The 18,382-nt window shown below is 39.2% G+C and overlaps 1 protein-coding gene across 1 annotated transcript in view; it reads left to right on the plus strand.

The window, feature by feature from the left end:
* The window catches only part of LOC137621485 (mitochondrial 2-oxoglutarate/malate carrier protein-like), a 48,997-nt gene that overhangs the window by 25,083 nt on the left and 5,532 nt on the right, over window positions 1-18,382 (plus strand). The window contains exons 3-4 of the mRNA XM_068351818.1: window positions 2,490-2,580; window positions 11,181-11,394. Coding sequence (XP_068207919.1) covers window positions 2,490-2,580; window positions 11,181-11,394 — 305 coding nt within the window. The remainder of the gene's footprint in view (window positions 1-2,489; window positions 2,581-11,180; window positions 11,395-18,382) is intronic.

The following is an 18,382-nucleotide window of genomic DNA, read 5'->3' on the forward strand; positions in this document are numbered from 1 at the left end:
CCTTACCAGGTACCTATTTATTTTGTTTTTGTTATTTTGATAACTTCTAAAATGAAATAAAAAATTCTTAGCTCATAATAATGTAAACATATAATGCTGGTCTCTACCCACCCCCCTGGGTGTGAATCAGCTATTATAATCACCGGCTAAGTTAAATATTGAAAAATGTTATTTTTATAATAAAATAAATTTTTGAATATACTTACCCGGTGATTATAAATTAAATGACCCTCCCTTCCTCCCCAATAGAGACGCAGTGGACCGAGGAGAAAATTGAGTTCTTTGTTTACATTGAGTACTGGGTACTTGGACGACAGATGGCGCTGTTGGGCACACCCGCAACCTGTATAGCGATCGCTGGCGAATTTTTTCCTTAGCGTTTTCTGTCGAGCAACAGAGTTGCAGCTATTATAATCACCGGGTAAGTATATTCAAAAATTTATTTTATTATAAAAATAACATGTTTTAGCGAGGTGAGGGTTTCCACCTATTATGTGCTAACACATAAAGGCGAATCCCTGGATCAATGCCAAAAAGCCAGATTGGCAGGAACTTCTACCCTCCTAATGGGTGACCCAACCCTTATGAATAGCGTTGGTTAATATTTTAGTTTCGCAATAAATGGCAAATTTGGAAGTATTTTATATTTTTTCTAACAATACAAACCTGTAGCTATTTATACAAATTGGCCTACCAGCACCAGTCCCCCTTGAAGTCCTACCTCCAAGGAAAGTGAACTTCACAGCCCAGGTGTGTGAGTGAGAGGGGTAGTTACTAACCCCACCCCTGCTAACTAGCGGGTGGGGGTTAACCATCATCAAGAATCAAACGCTTCTTTTTTTCAGCTTCGCCGAAAGTACTACCCCTATAAATAGCTACTGAACAGGTTTGTATTGTTAGGTAAAACACATATTTTCAAATTTGTCATTTTAATGTAAAAAAGTGATATTTGAATACAGTAGTCCAGTACATACTCCTGGACAGTGTTTATATTTACTGGTTGTACTGTAGATGTGTGATTCCCTCCAGTACTGCGCAAGAGCCGACGCATCATGAGTTGCGTCAGGCTTCGAGACTGTTGCGTAGAACTTCGTAAGAAAAGGGTTAGTCGTCTTGGTATAAAATATGTACACTTAATATCAAATGCAATATCATTGCATAAATATTTTACTGTACAGTATTACATTGTTTAGTATTGTTTATTAACTATACTGTACAGTACTGTACGTAAATTACTACAAGTACTGTACTCTACAATATGTGTATAGGCCTATAGGCTTCGTGTGTGATGAGTTGTCAAACGGTACAAGTTGTCCGAACAAAAACATTGATCACTTACAGTAAAGTTAAGCTGTACTGTAGTTATAGTGCTATACACATATTACAGTAGTATACACTACAATATCAGTGAGTGTTATAATAGATAGGAACAACCGTGTGATTAGTGTTCCGATGACTTCTGTAATGTTACGTACTGTAATGTACCATAACCCTATCGTGTCCAGCATGTAGTGTACACGTGTGCACATGTACTGTACACTTACTGAAATGTCTTCATTCAATTACAAAATACTTGATAGAAACCAAGTAAAAACCATTATAGGCAGTACTTATTGTATTAATTGACCTCCTGTATGCATTGGGTATTGAGTTTGTAGGGTTAGGAGTTGTGAGTTATCCCACCCTAGGGCAGCAAGTATTCACGTATTCTTGCTCTTTGCTCCTATTTCTGTTACCTAACCTGCGTGAAGAGCGAGGGCTGACTCCTGAAAGCATAGCTCGGCAAGACAAAAGGAAAAACACTCGCAATAGAAAAGACTGAATATTCCCCAACAAAAAGTTAATAACTTCATGAGAGTAAAAGAGTTGTCGATGTGGGGTGTGACCACTTCAGTTTAATGCATTATTTACACCTTTTCTTGTTACCGGCCTTATATCGATGGCCTGGCTGTAACTCCCTACTAGGCAACTGGGTAGTGTTTTGCTGGCTAGTTTAAAGAAGGGAGAGTACAGCATTTGGGTAAAAAAGTTTTTCTGTTTTTAATTTATAGGTCATCAAGTTGGCACTTCTACTTAATAGCTTGTTCTATTCAGAAGTAAGATTCATGGAAAAATTCCTAAAACTTGATTTTATAGATAGATTTTCAATTTTTTGGTTTACTGCATGTTCTAGTATAATAGTCAAGTATTAACTGCATTTTAAAACTTCTATCATGAGGTTAGATTTAATAGGCCCAATGTCTCAGGACAGTTTGACTGCTTGGGAATAATTTGACCTGCTGCTTTGAAATAGCTAATCACAGAAACTGATTGGGAAGCAGTAGACTACTGTGTAATATAGATGAAACACATTACTTCTGATTATTTTTTCTTTTTTAAATCTATTTCACTACCATATTTCATGTCTGTTCTCCATTTTTTATTTTTTTGAATATTGCTCAAAGAATAGGATTTCATTGTGCTAAATAGGATTTTTTTCTTTTTAACAGTCCCAGTGGAGAGCCCCCAAGTTTTTTGGTTAAAGCAGGTCTGGGAATGGCTGCTGGTGTAGTTGGTTCATTTGTTGGCACTCCAGCTGAGGTTAGTATATCTAACATTTGTATAACCTGAATTGTACATTACATTATGGCTACTTAAAATTTGATTGTTTCAACACAGACTTTAGAGACTGGTCCTTGATGTGAGTTGAATTACTGAGATTTGACCTTTTCAGTAAAGGATTATCTTTTTGTTTAAAGGATTAAAGGTTGCCAATGAATGGCAGAGGCAAGGGAAAGGTCAGGGCCTAGAGAGCAAACATATATACGTAAACATAAGATCTTCATCCAAGGCCCCCAGTCCACTCAAATAGGAAATGGATGAGCAATCTAGTGGTTGTTGACATCTCACCAGGTCGATCTGTATGTCCCCCCAAACCCCCATTCTAAGCCTGCAGAACCATATTTGCTTTGCCATTGAAAATTGATCATGGTCCAGGTTGAGGTATGAACTCTGAACCCAGAGAGTGCAAGTCCTCAAATGTATGTGAGCTAAAGTGAGGTTGTCTGCTTCTATGCTTGACTAAACTTGTTCTCTATGTCCTTATGTATAATATCGGATGCCTTCCTTAAGTTCTTGTGATATCTAAGCATAACTTAGACTATTACATCATGGGGTTTTACATGCTATATATTACTATCATATCCCAGGACTAAGCCAGGAGTTTCTCTTGTAAGAAAATATCTTTGACATCTCTGCTTCTGAGACAAATTGTTTATACAGTATAGTTAATTACCTCTTAAACCATGATTTATTTGTCTACCAATAGTGTTATCAGCTTTTTGTTAATCTTTGTCTTTATTAATTTTTTTACATGGTTTTTCCCTTGGCAGGATTAGACATGTAATGGGTTCTGTTGACATTCTAGTCTTCCTTTCAGCCTTAATTCCAAGCATTCATTAATATTCTTCCCCACTACCTATGGGCTTTTCTAAACTGGTCTTCATCAGAAAACTTCCATTTTTACTACAACAGTATTCTATTCTTGTACCCTCACATCACATTCAAACTGTCTGTCTATTATCCAGCATTTGGGAACTTTTTCCATTTTAGTATGGGCTTGCTGCACTGGTCATGAATTTGTCTTTTGTAGTGACACCTCATCAAAAGCACTTTAAATACAAGTCCATGGAAAGTACAAGCTTTTTAAATTCATTACAAATGGTGTTTTGTTGGTTTAATATTTAAAAACACTTTAGTTTACCAGTTTTACAGTTTCTCTCCATAATGAGCACACACCAGCTTCGCAATTCTGTTTGTGGCTTAGATAGAGACGTTCCACCTCCTCAAGGACCTAATCTTCTCACTCATGTCATTTTAAAGATTTTTGAGCATTAAAATTCCCTCTCCAGTTATGTATACCACTATCCCAAATATCTTCCGTTATACTATCTATGACCTTTAACCAGTATCACTGCTTTCACTATTACTTTTTTCACAGGATCTACATGGTTTTCATTTATGACTGGGATTTTTCAATTTTTCCTTCAAGTCACCATACGCTTTGGTTTTGCTTACATCTATTTTTGATTCACTCCTGTTCACTCCCCTCTTCCATTATCTTGAAATAATCTTCAAATTACACTATTAACACCACAGTTTGTTCATGCATGTTTACAAACCATAATCCTTTAAATTGATGTATGTCTTCAGAGCGATCTAGAGCAGCCATTGAATCTATAACAAGGGAGGTGTGGGAGGTAAAGGGAAGGCAAGACTGCATTAAATTAATATAGTTTTATATTATTAAGGGTACAGACAATATTATTGTTATTATAATTATTATTATTTAATAGGATTAAGGATAAAACAGAGAATGCAATCTTGGAAGTACAGGGTGGTTTTAGAAGAGGTAGGGGTTGTATGAATCAGATTTTTACAGTTAGGCAGATATGCGAGAAATATTTAGCAAAAGGTAAGGAGGTGTATGTTGCGTTTATGGATCTGGAGAAAGCATATGATAGAGTTGATAGGGAAGCAATGTGGAATGTGATGAGGTTATATGGAGTTGGTGGAAGGTTGTTGCAAGCAGTGAAAAGTTTCTACAAAGGTAGTAAAGCATGTGTTAGAATAGGAAATGAAGTGAGCGATTGGTTTCCGGTGAGAGTGGGGCTGAGACAGGGATGTGTGATGTCGCCGTGGTTGTTTAACTTGTATGTTGATGGAGTGGTGAGAGAGGTGAATGCTCGAGTGCTTGGACGAGGATTAAAATTGGTAGGCGAGAATGATCATGAATGGGAGGTAAATCAGTTGTTGTTTGCGGATGATACTGTACTGGTAGCAGACACAGAAGAGAAGCTTGACCGACTAGTGACAGAATTTGGAAGGGTGTGTGAGAGAAGGAAGTTGAGAGTTAATGTGGGTAAGAGTAAGGTTATGAGATGTACGAGAAGGGAAGATGGTGCAAGGTTGAATGTCATGTTGAATGGAGAGTTACTTGAGGAGGTGGATCAGTTTAAGTACTTGGGGTCTGTTGTTGCATCAAATGGTGGAGTGGAAGCAGATGTACGTCAGAGAGTGAATGAAGGTTGCAAAGTGTTGGGGGCAGTTAAGGGAGTAGTAAAAAATAGAGGGTTGGGCATGAATGTAAAGAGAGTTCTATATGAGAAAGTGATTGTACCAACTGTGATGTATGGATCGGAGTTGTGGGGAATGAAAGTGATGGAGAGACAGAAATTGAATGTGTTTGAGATGAAGTGTCTAAGGAGTATGGCTGGTGTATCTCGAGTAGATAGGGTTAGGAACGAAGTGGTGAGGGTGAGAACGGGTGTAAGAAATGAGTTAGCTGCTAGAGTGGATATGAATGTGTTGAGGTGGTTTGGCCATGTTGAGAGAATGGAAAATGGCTGTCTGCTAAAGAAGGTGATGAATGCAAGAGTTGATGGGAGAAGTACAAGAGGAAGGCCAAGGTTTGGGTGGATGGATGGTGTGAAGAAAGCTCTGGGTGATAGGAGGATAGATGTGAGAGAGGCAAAAGAGTGTGCTAGAAATAGGAATGAATGGCGAGCGATTGTGACGCAGTTCCGGTAGGCCCTGCTGCTTCCTCCGGTGCCTTAGATGACCGCGGAGGTAGCAGCAGTAGGGGATTCAGCATTATGAAGCTTCATCTGTGGTGGATAATGTGGGAGGTTGGGCTGTGGCATCCTAGCAGTACCAGCTGAACTCGGCTGAATCCCTGGTTAGGCTGGAGGAACGTAGAGAGTAGAGGTCCCCTTTTTTTTGTTTTGTTTCATTGTTGATGTCGGCTACCCCCCAAAATTGGGGGAAGTGCCTTTGGTATATGTATGTATGTATTATTATTATTTTTTATTATTATTTATCATTTATTTATTTATTATTTATTATTTACTATTATTTATTATTCATTATTTATTATTTATTATTTATTATTTATTTATTATTTATTATTTATTATTACTTGCTAAGCTACAAACCTAGTTGGAAAAGGAGGCTGCTGTAAGCCCAGGGGCTCCAACAGGGAAAGGATAATAACCCAGTGAGGAAAGGAAACAAGGAAAAATATAATATTTTAAGAACAGTAACATTAAAATTAATATTTTCTATATAAACTATGAAAACTTTAACAAAACAAAAGGAAGAGAAATAAGATAGAATAGTGTGCCTGAGTGTACCCTCAAGCAAGAGAACTCTAACCCAAGACAGTGGAAGACTGGTGCATAGGCTATGGCACTACCCAAGACTAGAGAACAATGGTTTGATTTTAGTGTCCTTCTAGAAGAGCTGCCTACCATAGCTAAAGAGTCTTCTACCCTTACCAAGAGGAAAGTGGCCACTGAACAATTACAGTGCAGTAGTTAACCCCCTGGGTGAAGAAGAATTATTTGATAATCTCAGTGTTAAGGGTGTATGAGGACAAAGGAGAATATATAAAGAATAGGCCACACTATTCGATGTATGTGTAGGTAAAAGGAAAATGTACCGTAACAAGAGAGAAGAATCCAATGTAGTACTGTCTGGCCAGTTAAAGGACCCCATAACTCTCTAGTGTTAGTATCTCAATGGGTGGCTGGTGCCCTGGTCAAACTACTACCTCATAGCTGTTCTTATGACTGTTTGATCTTTCTTACTTCACTAGTGATAAGTGTTTTTTTGTGTTTTGGGAGCATTTTTGCCTAACAACAGAAGCACATAGAAAATAAGCATGTGGTGAAGTGAAATTTGTTCATTCGAGAATGCAAACCTGTCTACTTGTATACCTTGTGAATGGGTGGATTGTACACTGTTCTCTTTCTGAACGGAAGAACTGTACACTTCCCCTTATAATTGGAAATACTGTATACAGTTCCCCTACTGAAAAGGTGTGTTGCCGATCAGAGAGAAGATAAATCTCTATTGGAGCTTTACTCAGTTCACTTGCAATTTCCCTTCTTCCGGAAGGAATTTCACATTTCAGCCCTAGGGTTCACTCTATCTTTTGTGCCTAATAGTGGTCTTTGTTGTCGGCCCGGTGTGCCTGGTATACCCGCGAGTGTAATCCTTGCTGTGTGACAGTATTTTCTCCCTCCCCTTTCTCTTTGTTGGGGGCTTCCTTTACAGAAGGTATTAATCAAGGTGATAGTTGCATAGGAAGGCCTTTTTCTTGGTTCCTTGGGACTTGGCGATCACTCTTCTCCTTTGGGAGGGAATGATGATAACTGATACCTTTGTGGTCTGTCAAACAGATCTAACAATTTATGCGAGAGAAAGGTTATGTTATGCTAGCCTTTCCTGATTTCTGTTGTGAACAAGGAAAGATTGTTTCTTGCCCTTAGTGTACAAAACCGTTCAGAGCTCACTGCTGACTGGTACCTTTGGGGTCTGTTAGCATTTGTGAACCTGAGGTAGGCCTATGAGAGTATCAGTTGTGCCCCTCCTTGAGCCTATTTGGTGTTCAGGTGGATATTGATTGTTACTTCTTGGTTTCCTTCGGAATTTTTTTTTTTTTATTAATGATTGGTACCTTTTGGGTTGGTTATTAGAAGGAGAGACTGGTGTGACAATCAGCTTTTTGCACTAGCTCATGTGAACTGTTCTTCTTGGATCGGACACTTAACTCCTAGGACAATCAAGGAGCCATTCCTTGTTGGGGTCAATTACTGACATTGTTGAGATCCAGTCCATGTTGAAGAAGCCCTTGTTGTGGTGGGATGTAAAAACACACACCCCACATGTACCCTTGAGTTGATCTTACTGTCAATAACTCCACAACACAACTTTTCTCTTACTTTATCAGCAACTGAACACTTAGATAGGAAGGATATTTAAAACTATAATCCTTAAAATTAGATTTCATAATATAATACCCAACACCAACATCTTATAACCTAATATACAAAATACTAAAAAAATGTTAATTATATGTACTGTATATTTATATATTTTTAACTGGAACATCTAAAGAGGCACTTGGCCACAGTTCCGTGGGCCAACGGTAACTCCAAGCAGTCAGTTCGACAGAGTAGTCAAATACACTTGCTGTCTCCTTTTTTTTTTATCCTCATTATTCTATTAAAGAAATTCCAACTTGCAATTTCTGTGTTCAGCAGAGGTCGTATTCACACACATCAATAATTCAATAATATTCCTAATCCTCGAGCCAAATATCTAAAGTAATATGATAAATTTGGGAGTGGGTTTCACCCCCCACTTACATCCAGTTACTATACTCGCCTTGTTAAAGATTCAATGGCTATTTCAGCTAGTACTGAAGACAAAGTTTTGTATAATTAGGAAAAATGCAAATTACTTTGAAAATTAATGATGCTGTGTATGTCAGTTTCTATTGATGTGTATTTCTGCATATCTTTTTGGCTCCTTCCTGTTGATATGATACAAATGCACACATTGCTGATGTTATATGAACACCAGCAGGCCTCAGATTCTTTTATTATTTTTGTATCTGTCTCAACACTAGGTCTTATCATTACATAGTACTGTCACTTAATCTGTGAACCTTTTTCATCTTTAGGTTTCTTATAACTTGTTTGGTTGTTCAATTTGTTTGTTGATGGAGTGATGAGAGAGGTGAATGCTTGAGGGCTTGGTCGAGGATTGAAACTGATAGACGAGAGTGATCATGAATGGGAGGTAAATCAATTGTTGTTTGCTGATGATACTATGCTGGCTGCAGACTCGCAAGAGAAGCTTGGTTGATTAGTGACAGAGTTTGGAAGGGTATGTGAGAGAAGGAAGTTGAGAGTCATTGTGGGTAAGAGTAAGGTTATGAGAGACACGAGAAGGGAGGGTGGTGTGAGGTTGAATATTATGTTGAATGGAGAGTTACTCGAAGTAGATCAGTTTAAGTACTGAATGTAAAGAGAGTTCTGTACGAGAAAGTGATTTTACCAACTGTGATGTATGGATCGGAGAAGTGGGGAATGAAAGTGACTGAGAGAGACAAATTGAATGTATTTGAGAGGAAGTGTCTGAGGAGTACGGCTTGTGTATCTCGTTTAGATAGGGTTAGGAACGAAGTAGTAAGGGTGAGAATGGGTGTTAGAAAATATTTAGGTGCTAGAGTGGATATGAATGTGTTTAGGTGGGTTGGCCATGTTGAGAGAATGGAAAGTGGCTGTCTGCTAAAGAAGGTGAAGAATGCAAGAGTTGATGGGAGAAGTACAGGAGGAAGGCCAAGGTTTGGGTGGATGGATGGAGTAATAGGATAGATGTGAGAGAGGCAAGAGAGCGTGCTAGAAATAGGAATGAATGGCAAGCGATTGCGACGCAGTTTTGGTAGTCCCTGCTGCTTCCTCTGGTCGCCTTGGTGGCCCTGGAGGAAGCAGCAGTAAGGGATTCAGCGTGTTAAACTTCATCTGTGGTGGATAACGGGGGAGGGTGGGCTGTGGCACCCTAGCAGCACCAGCCAAACTTGGGTGAATCCCTTGTCGGGCTTGGAGGAGCGTAGAGAGGAAAGGTCCCCTTTTGTTCCCTTGTTTGGTGTCGGCTACCCCCCAAAATTGGGCGAAGTGCTTTGGTAAATAGATAGAATAACTTGTTTGCCTTAGTGCTTTGTTATATGTCTTTGGAGGACCTATAGATACTGTGCAAGATAGGGTTTCTTAATTTTTGTGATATTTCTCGAGTAATTGCTGTGAGGTTTTACTCTCATTAAAGATTTTCATGGCCAAATCCTTTAATATTCTCCAAATAAAATGTTTAAGACTTAGAAGAGGAAAGTGCTGTACTTCTGTCTCTACTCCAATTATGTGGTAGCTGTTACAGAGCTATAATTCCTCTACTGTGTTAAGCAGGTTATTGTAGCAATGCATGTGAGAATCTGAACTCCTTCAGTAATACAACTTCCTCCTTATGGGTAAAGTCTAATTTTAAGCATTCATGAAAAGTATTATACCTTTACTGTACAGTACACTACTTCATAGTACTATGAACAACAAACAAGACAGACACGATTCAAATGACCTATATGCTTTATGTAGTTTATGCCAAAGGCTCCTTGTCCCCCAATAGTGCGAGGCTAGCTATAATCTAAAAGAACTAGTACAATGGTTTGCATGGCAGTTTTCTTTGGTAAATATTTTAAATTGATAAAGTTGATTTGAGGTATACATTTTACTAGAGTTTTGCATAAGCTGAGACTTTGTTTAAAGCAATTATGATGCTTTAGTAATTAGGGTAACTAAGGGTAGATTAGTTATAAATCCAGTGCTGTGGAATTTATCTATAATACATCAGTTAGCAAAAAAATTTTATCCCTTAACAAAAGGTTGTTATTCTAGTTGGTAAAAGTGTTTGGAATTTTATTAAAGTTTCTTTATTTCTCATAGTTTAGGTACAGTATTCACATGAAAAATGACGGAATGCACATAACCCTCTCATGTGTTTGAAATTCTCTGCGTCGTCTGAGGGTTTCCATTTTATAGATTATATTTAAATTAAGATTTTGCAATGTAAATTGTTATTGCCTTTAATGTTGATTAAATGCTTTTGTTACAAGTGCTGTACTGTAATGAAATGAAGAAGTTTCATCAGAATTAGCTTGATCTCACAAACATTCACCTGGCAGATATTTCTGCTTTTTAACTTAATCTGATATGAAATGCCGTTTATAAATCTAATGTACGGTAGTGCGCTCAAGTATTTGCATCCTATGTTTTTTACATGTCTGAAATGGTCGTTTTATGTTAGATATGCTTATTTTCTTAACTTAGTAATTTACTTTGCATGTTGTTCACTTACATCTTTGGGTTAGAGGAAGATATATTTCATGTGTTCTTTGTGGAAGTGAATTTGCTCGTTAGTAAGACGATTCTAAAAGGTTTTAACTAATTTATAAGCTCTAACATTAACATTGATGTTTATGCATGAATTTTTGTAATTGTTGAGAATGAATATTGTATAATGTTCATGTTAAGTTTTTGTCCAATAGATATAGTTGTGGTATTTTCAGGGTTGTTAAGGTGATTTGATTTTTTTGAATGGACGCGGTTTCACGGCTACTTTATCTGTCCTATCCAGTGAGAAATATTTTTCACATGAATATCACAGAAAGATGACTTGGTTTGAAATAAATTTTAATCTTCAGTGGAGGAAAATTGTACTTCCTGGATTGGATTTTTATGTTTTGCATTTTTTGTACCTGACCGAAAGAATATACTTAGTAGCTCAACACAATTTTTTTCTAGGTGTCCTTGATACGAATGACATCAGATGGTAGGCTACCTCCTGCAGAAAGACGAAACTACAAGAATGTAGTTGATGCTTTGATGCGTATATCCCGCGAAGAAGGAATTTTAACTCTTTGGAGGGGAGCTATCCCTACAATGGGTCGTGCCATGGTTGTTAATGCTGCCCAGCTAGCATCCTATTCACAAGCAAAACAAGCTCTTCTAGGGACAGGTAAGATTGAAATTTGGACTAAATGAAAAAATCTGTTTAGTATAAATAAAGTAATAGTGTACAGTCAACTTCAACTTGAGAAACCATGCCTTATCAGAATTCTGTAATTAACAGCTTGGTTTCCTGATTCTCTCAAACTGAATGATATAATTTTATTACTCATCAACTCTGATGAGTTAAGGCACTATTATAGTCTTAATATCAAAATATTAGCGAGAGTTTGTGGATAATCTTAAATTGGTACTTTCCAGTATATAAAGAGTATCCATGCTTAATGATGTCTTGTGTACATGTACAGAGTTGCAGGTGTTCTTGAATGCTTATTTTGATAGAAAAATTAACATGAAAATAATAAAACCACCACCTCCTGCTGATTACCAACCACTGATTTGACTATTGTTTATACTGCTCAACTGTTGATACCATTATATTAAGATATGCTCTCAAAATTCACTTAACTACGACCTCTTAACTAGAAACACCGGGAAAGTTTTAAAACCACTCTCCATTACAGTACATCACCATTCAGTAGATTAGGCTGTTTTGAGTGACGTTTTGAGTAAAGGAAATGTTTGCCCGAAAGCTAAAAGATATCTTCTATTTCCTTTTCATTTATCTTTTCATTGTTATTCACACATTTTTATTGTTCATGTCGGTATACAGTACAGTATTTTCTTCTTTATACCCTTTTTTTCCTTTATTATTTTTATTAATTGCTAAGCTACAACCCTAGTTGGAAAAGCAAGATGCTATAAGCCCAGGGGCCCCAATAGGGAAAATAGCCCAGTGAGGAAAGGAAACAAGGAAAAATAATATATTTTAAGAACAATGACATTTAAATGAATATTCCCTATATAAACTATGAAAACTTTAACAAAACAAGAGGAAGAGAAACTAAATAGAACAGTATGCCCAAGTGTACCCTCAAGCAAGAGAACTCTAACCCAAGACAGTGGAAGACCATGGTACAGAGGCTGTGGCACTACCCAAGACTAGAGAACAATGGTTTGATTTTGGAATGTCCTTCTCCTAGAAGAGCTGCTTACCATAGCTAAAGAGTCCTGCCTCGGCGGTCTGTGTTACTGGTTCATAGCTTGACTTTTATGCATACAATTGCCTGTCTGACAATGGAGTGAAGGTACGTCTCAATCTTGCCTTTCGGAAGTAGTTGCGTGTGAGCGTGCTCTTGCTTGACAGCGATCATTAGGGAAATTCGCTGTAATACAATCTTCCTCTAGAGAGTACTAGCTACGTTGGTGTTACCAATCCAAAAGCATACTTGCATGATCAACTCCCTTTGGATTGAAGGCAGTTGGAGGACAGTATCCACCCCCAACTGGATGGTTGCTTGCAATTGATAGCATGACTTGATAGCAATCGACTTGGAAGCGTTTACTCTTGGTCCCTTGGGCGCAACCAATAAGAGTTGATCTTTCACTTGAAAGTCAAGGTTCCTTGTTCCTCTCAATTGAACTTGTCAACCCTTTGGGGTTGGGAAGCAATTGGGGAGGGCATTCCCGTGATCAGTCCACCAATGGAAGGGATTCCTGAGGAGCAGTTGACAGAGGTGGAGGCTCCACAGGGCCAAACCTTGGTCGGTTTCCATGCATAGAAAGGGATATGTTGTCCTGTTCATGCTCTCTCTCTCCTTCCTCTATCCCTGCATCCGATAATGTCAGATTTCTATGTGAAGAGATCTGAAAAGGAACAAGCACTTCAGGCCGCAGTCTAGACCATGCTAAGGAAGGAAACTCAAAAAGGTCCTGGATGGTTCTCCAGGCTTCTAGAGTCAGTTAATTCTTGTAGAAAAGGTGGCTGAAGGCTCTGTACGAGTTTAACAAAACCGTTCAAGATGAAGACTGCCCAGACGGTCAGGCAGGCCGTCAGACCAGAAGGACTTCATGATATCATTAGACCTCAAGGAGGCTTATTTCCAGATTCCTGTTCATTCATCCTCAAGGAAGTACCCGAGATTCTCATTAAGTGGAAAGATATACTAGATCAACGTACTGTACTTCGGCCTGTCCATATCACCCCAGGTGTTCACTCAGATCTTTACTGTATACTAGTGTCCACGTGGGCTCACAAGAAAGGCACTCATTTTCTTCATTATCTAGACTATTGGGTAGTTTTAGTAGATTCGAGGGAGACTCTTCTCTTCTATCGAGACAGGTGTCTCGCCTTTGGCAGGATTGGGAGATAGTGATAAATTACGAGAAGGCCTCCCCAGCAACTTTTCGCAAGAGATGGTATATCTTTGGATGAAAACCATGACCAAACTAAGCAAAATTTTTGTTCCAAATAGGGTAGCTCATCCTTTTCTCTTGTAGGACAATTTGCTAGTAGATCTTTGGCAAAGGCTACTGGGACACCTAACCTCTCTGGAGAAGTTAGTTCCCAACAACTGTCTATGCATTTATTCCCTAGAGTGGCAGCTGAAGACCTACTGATCTCAGGATCTCGACCCACCGAACACCTAAGTACTGGTAGGTTCAGAGCAGAAGAGAGACTCGAGTTGTTGGGTTTCAGGCACCAATCTGCTCAGGGGAGCAGATGCATCAAAAGAAGGGTGGGGCCCTCACCTGTTGCACTTCGCGTCATCTGGATTTTGGTCTAGATCCGAGTGATAGTACCGCATAAACCTCTTGGAAATGAGGGCACACTCAAACCATTCCATCATCTCCTTACAGGGCACTCTGAGTGCTGATGATTGACAACCCTACACTGATGACACACACAAACAAACAAGGAGGTACTTTTGACAATACCCTTGCCAGCTACCTGTGGAAATTCTCAGGTGGTTGGAAGACAATTCGGTAGTGCTATCAGCCGGTTTCATCCCGGGCAAGAAGAACCTGCTGGCTGACAATCTGAGCAGGAGGGTTCGAATTGTATGCTCTGAATGGTCTTTGAAACAACAGATAGTCAACAAAATTTTGACTTTGTGGGGTTCGCCGACAGTCGACTTGTTCGCGACGTCTCTAAACCAGAAACTGCCAGTGTACTGCTCTCCAGTACCGGATCCCCAGGCAGTCTGGCAAGATGCCTTCCAACATCTATAGGACAGAATAGACATCTATGCATTCCCCTTCCTCCTGTCTAGTAAGGAGGCTTCTAAACAAATTAAGGGCATCAAAAGATGTCTTGATAACCCTGGTAGCTCCGTTGTGGCAACTTGCAGAATGGATTCCGAACCTTCTGTATCTGCTCACAGAATGCACCGAGCATGCTTCTTCTCGATATACTCAAACAACTACATGTAAAGATTTCCAAGTGATGCCATTGCTTTATCTTCACACCTGGAAGTTATCCAGCAACTCCTCACAAAGAAAAGTTTTTCGAGATATATTGCAAAGAAAAGGACAGAATACCTTCGGGAGTCGTCATCTTTAGTACAGTATATCAGGCGAAGTGGTCCGTCTGTTGTGGTTGGTGTTATGGATGCGGTATCTCTCCTTTCAATGCCATTATTTCCACGATAGCAGGGTTTTTGATATACCTCAGGGAGGAAATACTTTGTTCGGTGTTGGTGGTGAAAGACTATCACTCGGCCTTAATCCTCATTTTTAAAACTGAACAGAGTTAACATTTCCTTCTTGACAGGATTCTCTCTCCTCATACAAAATTTTGAGTGCATCTGCCCTCAGTCAGAAGTTTGAACACCTTGGAATGAAGTACTACGTTCACTGAAAGGAGTGCCATTACGAACCTCTTCATCAAGCATCAGATCGTGACTTAACCCTGAAGACTGTCTTTATTCTAGCCCTGGCTTCTGCCAAGAGAGTCGGAGAGCTATATGGTCTGTTCTATGACATTACTCATTCGAGGGGATGGGGCTAGTGACACTTGGTTTTGTCCTTGAGTTTGTGGCCGATACTCAAAATCTGGCTGTAGCAGGTCCTAGATTTGGGCCCTTCCAGATTGAGACTCTGTTAACAGATGACGCGGACCAACTGTTATTCTGCTCTGTGAGGGTGCTGAGGTAATAACCTAAAAAGAACCTCCAGAGCTCGCCCTCAGATTGGTAGGCTCTCTGAGCACGGGGAGAACTGAGAGAAAAACCATAAAAAACTTCATCTCTTTCTGGATAAGAGAGCCATAGAACCAGGCTCCTCCTCTTTTGGTCTTTGTCAGGGATGTCAGTACATCCCTGGCATTCAAAAAGAATTTCTCTGTGATGCAGGTACTACAAGCAGGCGTGTGGAAATGTCAAACGACGTTCACCTCCCACTACATGAAAGACATAACCCAGTGGAACTTGGATGCATTTACTGTGCATCCTGTGGTGGCTGCACAAATAACACCTTAGCCCCCTTGTAGGACAGGTATTAGTCAGATGAGGGCAGATGATACCCGCGAGTAAGTCTAGGCTGAATGTGCGAGTGATTGGCCACTTCTTATTTCATCCTCCCCTCTCTTGGGGTAGTATCCGAGGAACTCTGCAAGCTGACCTCTTCCGACTGCAGGTGGTACCATGTCCATTGTGTAACCTGATATATATTCATATACACTATTTGTGTCCCTGTTCTCCAAGCGAGGTGGAGTTGCAATGTCTAGCTTAAGTGAGGAGCTGAGCTCCAAAATTACACTTACCTGGCCAAGTCATATTGCTAAATTCTACACCTAGCACAAATTGCTCAGCCCATCATCCTATAAGGATCATGAGGTGTCAGGGTGTCCTCTAAACAGCTTGTGCAGAGCAGAGAATGGCTGCCCGGGACAGTCACCAGCCAGTTGGTTTTAGGTCTACCACCCACCATGGAGTGAGTCTCCTACGTAAAGAACGTAGGGTGCTGGAACAAATGACAAATTTGGAATAAGTTACATTTTTCCTAACTATACAAACCTAGAGAATGCCGATGACGCTGTCCTTATTAGCAGAACTCCACAGGACTTGCGAAGCTAGCTTACCAGAATGCATGAAATATCGCATGAGGTTGGGGTGAAGATAAATAAAAGAAAGACAGAGATAATGAGAATGGAATATGCAGTGGAAGATAAAATATCATTGGATGAAGAAAGGATTAATAAGGTGGAATCATTTAGATATTTAGGAACTATGATCTCTAATACAGGATCTTTAGAATTTGAGTTTAATGAAAGATTGTGAAAAAATAATCAGACAATGGCAAGGTTAGGAAATCAAATCGCCTGAAATTACATATGAAAATCAGGCTATTTATGTTTAGTGAGATCAGTGTTACTGTATGGACATGAGTCGTGGTATGACATTGAAACAATATCCAACAGATTTTGTAGATTTGAGAACAAAGCCCTCAGAAGAATATTGCGAGTTGACTTGCAGGACAGGATTAGAAAAGAAACTAGGAGATTACTTGAGTGCCATATGTTGACGAGGTCATGGTGAGGGGCAGATGGAGATGGGTTGGGCATGTCCTTTGCACTCCCCAAGAGAGATTAGTTCACCAAACTTTCAACTGGGCTCCACAAGGCACTAGAAGAGTTGGAAGACCCAGGTCTACATGGCTGAAGACTATGAAGCATGAAGTAGATGATGATGAATGGAGAAGTATTGATTTAAAAGCTCAAGATAGAGACGTCAATAGGCATAGGAGGAAATGATGATGATGATGATGGTGATGCAAAGCTGGAGCTCTTTACACATACTGGACCTGCCATCACCTTCCCCTGGAAGTCCTGCTGCAATGGCAAAGTGACGGTTGTTTACTACTGCTCGTGTGAGCGGGGTGATTAGTCTACCCCTTCTGTTAACTAGTAAAGGGTAATTACACCTTGCAAAAGCTTTAGCGACTAGTTTCAGCCATCGCTGAAATAATACTCTGACATAAGCTTTGTATACAGTCACGCCTCCTCTTTCGTGATAGTTAGGTTACAGACAGCAGCGAAAATTTTTCGCGAATAAATACTGCAATAGGGTGGGCTAACTCCTAACCTAAAAAAGTCACTGCCCCTTGCTAAGAGCGGGTGCCCGAGCTGATTATTAACACAGTAAATACTGCCTAATATTGTTTTAATTTGGGTTCTACAACAGTTTATAATCATATGTACAGTACATTTTCCCACATGTACACAAACAAACAAAAACTGTGCATTCCATTACTTTTCAACAGCTGATTCTCTCTCTCTCTCTCTCTCTCTCTCTCTCTCTCTCTCTCTCTCTCTCTCTCTCGTGTTTTGGAAGCATTATTGCATTCTAGAAAATTACAGTTAAAAGTAGTTAATTGTGCTTTAATAAAACATTTATACACTTTTGTTTTAAATTTCTAGTGTATTTTATCAATCTAGTATTTTGCGTGCTGTAATCAGATCAGCTGATGCACTTACGAATCAATAACGAAGAGTATTGTGTACTGTATACTATTTCTTAACTTATTCAAAACATCTATATATAGTTATTATAGTATTACATAAGCACCGATGTGTTATAATCTATCATAATTTTCATATACATTTATAACTCTTTACAGTATTAGTTCTTTCATTTAATGTCAGGATGCCAGAAAACTTCAATTTTCTCTCTCTCTCTCTCTCTCTCTCTCTCTCTCTCTCACACTTCTACATCATACAATACACACACACACTGTAGTTAAATACATTACATTTTACAGTAATTATTAAGTAAAGCAAACAAAATAGCCTACTGTAAATTACGTTGTAAACTAGGACATCAGAAATGGATCGCATCAGAATTGATGTGATCCATTTCGGATCTCTCTCTCTCTCTCTCTCTCTCTCTCTCTCTCTCTCTCTCTCTCTCTCTCTCTCTCTCTCTCTCTCTCTCTCTCTCTCTCTCTCTCCTCTCTAAATCTGGAAACCTGATCTCTAAATCTGGAAACCTGATCTCTAAATCTGGAAACCTGATCTCTAAATCTGGAAACCTGATCTCTAAAACTGATTAACATATGGGCTACTCAAAATGACGATCCAGGATTCAGGAAATATGATTCAGTTTTTCTAGACATAAAACTGGATCTTCTTAAAACCCTACTGGGTGTAGGGATTGCTG

The sequence above is a fragment of the Palaemon carinicauda genome, chromosome 28, assembly GCF_036898095.1.
Source record: "Palaemon carinicauda isolate YSFRI2023 chromosome 28, ASM3689809v2, whole genome shotgun sequence".
Lineage (NCBI taxonomy): Eukaryota > Metazoa > Arthropoda > Malacostraca > Decapoda > Palaemonidae > Palaemon > Palaemon carinicauda.